Genomic DNA, 7,197 nt, shown 5'->3' with positions numbered 1-7,197 from the left:
TTCCAGGAACTTTTAAGTAATTTTTTTTAATCTTTTCAGTGTTTTTAGGCTTTTGAATTATTTACTATGCATACCTTCATGTTTAACTTACTAGGTTAACTGAAATTCAACTAAAAGCTCAATTACTCATTCTCTTTCTACTTCTTGTCCTCGGACTGACAGAAGGGATCAGTCATTAATAAGAAGCCCTCACCTTGACAGCATTGGTTTCTCTCCTCTCTAGAGTCTAATAAATCACAATTAAACATGTAGTCTGTAAAACTGGAGCTTCATGCAATCTCACAGTTAAATATGCTTGAGTTACCCAATGCACTCACCTAAGTGTCAAATTGCTTCTGCACGTAACTTTCTCCAACTTTCCAACACTACTTTTTACTTCATGTCCCTCTTACAGCAGCAGGAAATGAGTTTTTACTGGAAGCACCTGAACAAAGCCATTTATCTCTACCAGTCTCCATGTGAAAGTCAAAGATCTAGGTGGGTTTCTAAAAGACATCAGTACATACTACTCTCTGGAAATTCCTACAGCTCTATTCCTCTACCAATACAGGAAAGGCGCAGGTAAACAACATTTAAAAGGCTAGCTAGCATTAGTGCTTTCTAGACAAACATATTTCCTGATTTTAAGGTATCATTACGAACAAACAGCCAGACTGCAGACTCTGCAGTGGCTTCTACACTCGGTTTGGTAAAAACCCCAAATCACTAATAAAATATTTGTTTCTTGAAATGAGACAGTTAAGGACCACTTTTTTTTTTTTTTTGTAAACACAATGGGATAATGCGAATATTCTGATGCAGAAAGTTCAAATTACCATAGCTACCACAAGAAAGAGGTTTGCCACATGTTTTTCCACACGATGGGATAGGGTCTGTGCATATTTTACGTTCAACACATCCTAGTTCCAGTAACTTGCTGAGAGGAGTCTGACCACAGGGACAGCGATACACTACTTGTGGAAGTCGTGGACAGAGCTGGCAAGGCTGAGGATGGCATACTTGTGTACAGTTGTGCCTCCCACAATTTAATTTTCTGGGAAAAAAAGAAAACCAAGGCGGGGGGGGGGGGGAGAAAAAGGGGAATTATCTGAGTGTATCATGATCACTGAGTGTGAATAAAACAACCTTTTTCTTTTCGAAAGCCTAAATTATAGTGACCTTACTTGCCACATATATTCTGACACGAGAAATTCCCAAATCCATCAGAGAATTCTTCCTTTGTCCCACACAATACTTCTTTAAAGTTCCTTCCACAGTAACACACTGAAAGAAAGCAGTATTGCACAGAAAACAACACAAGAGAATACCAGTTACAAAACACCTCCAGCAAACACACAGTAAAATGTGAAAAATTGTTACAGTTGGTTTTTAGAAGGATAATGAAGTTGCTCTTCTTTAGATTTATTTCAGCAATAGAGGTTTCTCAGTCCTACAGAAGCTGGAATTCACGTTTTCTTTGTTTTGATAAGGAGAGAGTAATTCCCCCTTAGTTTTTATCTGCACAAGAAGTTCACTTATTAAAGCATTACACATAACAAGTTAACTATTACCTCAAAAGTTGAGAAAATTAACTTGCAATTTTCTATATAAACTGTTCAACAAAAATGTATTTGTATACTGGCATACGGACAATTTAATTTCCATTCAAGACTAAGTTTAGAAAATTTTAACATAAACCATACACAACTTGTTGAACTGTGCTTTTCCTATACCTATTTCTATTCTTCTTCCAAGTACTGTTTAATCAAGTCTCAGAATTACAGTAAAAGACTAAGTAGGTCAGAAGGGCCCTCTGAGGGTCAGCTAGTCCAAGCCCTTACTTCAAGCAGAGTCAGCAACAAGATCAGACCACGTCACTCAGTGCTTTATTCAGCTGGGTCCTGAAAGCCTCTAAGTTTCCAAGAAGAGTTTTTCCTTATAGCTAGTTGTAACACTTCAACTTCAGGTCATTTTCTCTCATCCACCCCCCATACACAATCTGTCTCTGTCTTCTTGATTACCTCCTATTAACTACTGAAAGGCCTTCTCAAGCTAAGAAAGCCCAGTACCACCAGCCTGTCCTCATAGGGCACACATTCCAAAAGCCTCATCACCTTGGCGGGATTCTTTCTACTCATGTTTATATACTCATTTAAATGTATAGTGATGCTGATACGTTTTCCATTTTTTAAATATTCTAGCAACAGATTTTGGTTTTAAGCAAAAATGAAGCACTTGCCTCTCGGTATTCGTTTTTTTCACCCTCTCGTTTTCGTAGTGTAGAGTGGATATACATAAGGCATTCCAATACTTACCTTGCTGTGCTGTTAATTGGCAAGGTGAACATTTTCCTGCATGGCACACTTGAGTACAGCTGTGCTTACCACAGTTTAAAATATTTCCACATACATTAGAACAATGAATTTTTGTTGATTGGCCACAGCGAACTGAATGACTGTAGAGAAATGACACCATAGTCTGTCAGCTATCTTAATATTGATAGAGCATTAAAAAGAAAAATACTTTCTCAGTAAAATGCCAAAGCCTTTGAAAGGGAGCACAACTTATTAATGAAAAAGTTTTTACGAAATAACCCCCCTGCTTTTCCCCCTGCTTCCCCTCTCCTGCCCCACTAAAGTGGGACACTTATTACAGTAGTGAGTCTACAGAATTCTCTCTCAACAAAATGGAAAAAAATAAAAGGTGACATTATAACCTGAACGTAAGGTACAATTATGCATCATGCCCAAAGAGCAAATATTTTTATTACAGACATCTTTCCAAAGACTTAAATGCTCCTAAATCAACTGAGCACAATAAAGATAGGGATTTGGGCCTTAACAGTGATTCAATAGTCTACAAGAAGAGTTGGGGTTTTAAAACTATATTGGTGTAAAAAAAAAAAAAAGGAGACAAACCAATAAATTCTCTTCTTTTTCCATTCTGGCTGGCCTCATACAATGGCTGTAAAACGTACATTTGAAATAGTAACTTTAACACATCTTAAAATCGGAGGTGCCATACCATACATTTTGAATGCTAACACTGTACATATGAAAAAATGCTGGTTAGAAGCAACTTTTAAGTATTAAATGCAGTATTACAAAAATCAGCAACCTGGTGAAAGTAGCTGGCACCTGGGGAAAAAATAATAAATAAAATTTGGTTGCATTTATTAAACTTTTACATGCAAGGAATAGCTAGAATGGAAAAAAGGAGGTGATCTTACTATGTAAAATAAAACTCAGTAATCTACAACCAACCCATTTTTCTACTGAAGACAAAGTGCTTTCAACTACAAATACTGCCACAGAAATAGCTGTACCTTCTTTTGAGAAATTAAAATCACTTAATATTACATTCAAACTTTCAGAAATAATTGTAAAAGTCTGAAAACCTTTTTTCTAGAGCAAGGATGCTAACACTGAAATAGAGACTCAGAGCAACTCAATGCAAGAGATCATAGATAGTACGGGCAGTATGGTCTTTTGCTGTTGTCAATGACACTACATGCATCAAACATGCAAGGAAAAGATAGCCTTCAAGTCTGAAATCCACTGCAGACTTCTCTCTTGCTAGTGGTACAGCTTCCCAGAAATCTACATGTTGGTTTTGAAACTATTATTTCTGGAATGGAGTAACTCAACATTACATTCCATTCAGACAGAAAAGACGTGAACTTTTTTCTACCTCTTTCTCTGGGTCTCCTACTAAATAAACCAAATAAATACTACAATAGGATTTCAAAGTCAAATCAACTCACAGACTGCTTGGACAATTCAGCTACACGTACCATAAATTGATTTTAATCCAGACAACTCTTACAATTTTTTTTTTCTTAAAAGACTAAAAGCAATTGCGTTTTTTTTTAAATATAAAATTCTCCAAATTCTTTTAGTGCACAAATAAAAATTACAGCTCAGAATCAACTTGGTTCTGCAAAGTTTTAATAAACTATAAGGAAGAAAAATTTTGTAATATAAACTCCTAATAAACTAGTCTTATATAAAACTTTTGTTCCGGTAACAGAAGAATTCTCACCTCGTTTGTCCACATTCACATGTTTTTGTCACAAAGGCTGGGCATGAAGGGCAAGGTCCTGGATGGCACAGGCTTACAAGTCAGTCAAAAAAAGCAAACGGAATTGTAAAGTTAACTTTAGCTTTACTACACTCCCAGAGAAACAATCCACTGTGACCCAATCCATAGTGCATTATCAGAACATTACGCAAACATACGCTACACTCCTGCAGGGTATGAAAGCATTATTAACACAAGAAAAAAAGATACTGGATTATTACAGTTGCATCATTCTCAAACATCACTGACACTGAAGGAAAACTTCCGTATTCCTGCTCCTGTCAAACCAACAGTAACAGTGCTGCTAACGCATTTCATACTTTGCATTTCACCAGCAGACATACGTCAACTCAACTGTGTTCATCACTGATAACACACTCAAAACAAACATCACATGTCCAAAACATTAATACATTTCTTTCTTCAGTGATCTTAAATAGATCACAGACAAAAACTTCTCTATCAATTTCTTCTTTTGAGTTCGTGGCTTCATCTTTGAAGTCAGCATTTCTAACGCCACCAGTAAGCGTTGTTGCTCCTCTTCCTGCAAGGAAACGCGTGGGAGATGCAGCAAGTCTCCTTCAGTTGTCTTTCTTACCATCAAGTGCAATTTCCCTTGAGTCTCATCAATGCCAGCCCTTTACTTGATTATCAGATCTCACCTCCTACTGCAAGAAATACTAAATGGTCCTATCTGCATGTAAGACATGCTTAGCACAGACAAGCCCAGGCTTGTAGAATTATACTTAATTTGTCTGCACTCTTCCTTAGCCAGCTCCCAGTTCCCTTCCTTTGCAAATACAGCAGCACTCATGTGGAGCAATTATTATCGCCCAGGACTGAACAACCCAGACGCCCTAGCCAAAAGAAAAAAACAAAACCAGCAAAAAACCCCATAAACACAGACTACCTAGTTGCATGGTAATTACTAAATTCCTCAAGTACCAATTAGTACACCAGTTACTGTAGTCACACACAACACAACTAAGTCATGTCAGCAGTTTGTCAACAGCCGTCTGGCTCCCTTCTCCCTCTACCACTCCTCCCAGTTGACAACAAGGCCTAATCTATCGCCCAACTTATGCCAGCTCTAACAGCAAAGCCAAGCCATTACATGATAAACCAATCCAACACAAAAAATCACCACCAAAACCAACCCAAAGAAACCACAACCCTCCCTCTTTGATAGGTCAGTTTTATGGCATAATGAATGAACAGTTTACATAAGCACCAGAGCAGGCACGAGGAAAGGGGGAACAGAACAAAATGGATGGAGCAAGGAAAACACAATACAGAAGGAAACAGGAAGCAAAACCATTAAATGAATTAAAACTGTACTGTGGAACTTGAGACAATGATAATTATGCATTCTGCAGCAGAAAACCTCTTGTAAAAGGACAGCACTACCTACTTCACTACCTTGACTTCAATTCTCACAGACCCATGTAGGATTCTAAAGGCTGAATGTCAGCTTATACCTACTTCTAATCTGATTCCAAAAGTTTTTATCAACTCAAAATACTGTGATCTAGGTCATAACTTGGAAAAGGGTGAAGACCCATCATCTTCAGAAACCTTGTCATGTTAAGTTTTCTACCTGGTATGCATATAGATATTCCCTCAATACCGTCATATTCAAGCAACATTAATGTTGCCTCCATGAGCCCAGCCTTGGCACACTTTTTGATACTAAACCACACAACAGCAGTTTACACTGATCACAAATATTTTAAAGTCACAAATACCTGTAATAGTAGACTGCAGTCTATTTATAGCAAGATTCCTTCTGTTAGACGACCATCACGCAATTAATTTCCAGACATCTCCAAGTTTTGATAACGTGTTTCTGACACAGTTTTAAGTAAGCTTGTGCCATTTTGTTAATATGAACAGAAAAAAATCTAGTAATGCAAGAACTAACTCTTTGAAAACAAGCTTCTGACTTTAAAAATAAGTATTCTTTATGCATCCCTCCCAATACACACACTTACATGCTCCTTCATTTAGCAAAAGTCGCTGGTACAATTTGGTTCATGCAGAAGCCACAGTATCTGTCTACAGTTCCACGATTTACTTGACCAATGCAACAGTTAAGATAGACATTCAAATTTCATTCAGCACACAGACACAGTGCAGAAAATTCTCCTTAGATGATAAAGATGGGTGATACCTTAAGAGTTTTAGTCTGGTTTAAGGGACTAAACAAAAAGTTAAGTTAAACACCTTACCAGTGGTACAAACTAAACTTAAAAAGGCAGGCTGAAGACTTCAGTATTAACTTCCATTCAGTGAACAGAGTCTCATTTTCACTGAAACTCCATTATCTATCATTAGCACGGAGGATTTATTTCACCATTTACTGGTGCTGCTGCTCTACAGAACTAGCATACAAGAAAGGTTCTGATGGTAGACACATCTCGACATAGGAAAAATTAAACTTTCATTTGCCTGACAATGAAAATACTAGATACTGTAAGACAGCCCAAAGGGACTTCCAGTACATGCTGTGGAAAAGATTACAGCACCAAAGACCCACGAAGGAAAACCAGATGCTAAAGTCTAAACTAGTAGAGAGAAAATTTCATTTACTGCCTTTGTAAGGCCTTTTTCAAATGTTCTCAAGGCCCTGCATAGCTCCAATTGGCAGGCAGAATTTCAGAGTTCTTCAGAGTTCACACTTTAAAAAAAGTTTACGTTTGCCATGAAGTTTATTACCAGGAACATTTTCTTGAAGGTTAATCTAGATGTTTCTTTGATGTAGAACCTAACAGAGCAAAATGAATTTCAGTGTATTTGAACTAAAAATGTGAAGAGAACTCACTTTGTGAAGGGCTATGCAAGCCACAGCTCACACTAGCAAAAGGCTCGCAAAGCACTCCCCTTTCAAACAGCTGCTTGCCTGCCTGTTCCTCAACTCTGCCAAGAGAGCTGTTTATATAAATGGCTACTAAGCCATTCCAATAAATCTGAGCAAGTAAAGATTTATTATTGCAACAGTGTAAAATAGCCTCACTCATTTTCATTAAAATGGGCTATTAGTGCCACACTGAACACAAGCATCCAACTAAACTGTACACCATGGGAAGGAGATTAACACAATGACAGCCTCACCACTGTCCTTGTGGCTGTGGAGGCGAC

The 7,197-nt window shown here is 37.6% G+C and overlaps 1 protein-coding gene across 1 annotated transcript in view; it reads right to left on the bottom strand.

The window, feature by feature from the left end:
- Positions 1-7,197, bottom strand: part of NFX1 (nuclear transcription factor, X-box binding 1) — a 49,297-nt gene that overhangs the window by 11,120 nt on the left and 30,980 nt on the right. Inside the window, exons 6-9 of the mRNA XM_009638470.2 lie at positions 4,021-4,092; positions 2,295-2,434; positions 1,164-1,263; positions 816-1,033 (exon numbers count right to left, since the gene is read on the bottom strand). Of these exons, the coding sequence (XP_009636765.2) occupies positions 816-1,033; positions 1,164-1,263; positions 2,295-2,434; positions 4,021-4,092 (530 nt within the window). The remainder of the gene's footprint in view (positions 1-815; positions 1,034-1,163; positions 1,264-2,294; positions 2,435-4,020; positions 4,093-7,197) is intronic.

The sequence above is a fragment of the Egretta garzetta genome, unplaced genomic scaffold (assembly GCF_000687185.1).
Source record: "Egretta garzetta isolate BGI_Z169 unplaced genomic scaffold, ASM68718v1 scaffold155, whole genome shotgun sequence".
Taxonomy (NCBI): domain Eukaryota; kingdom Metazoa; phylum Chordata; class Aves; order Pelecaniformes; family Ardeidae; genus Egretta; species Egretta garzetta.
Note: the sequence above shows the minus strand (reverse complement) of the source record. Positions and strands in the feature narration are given on the sequence as shown.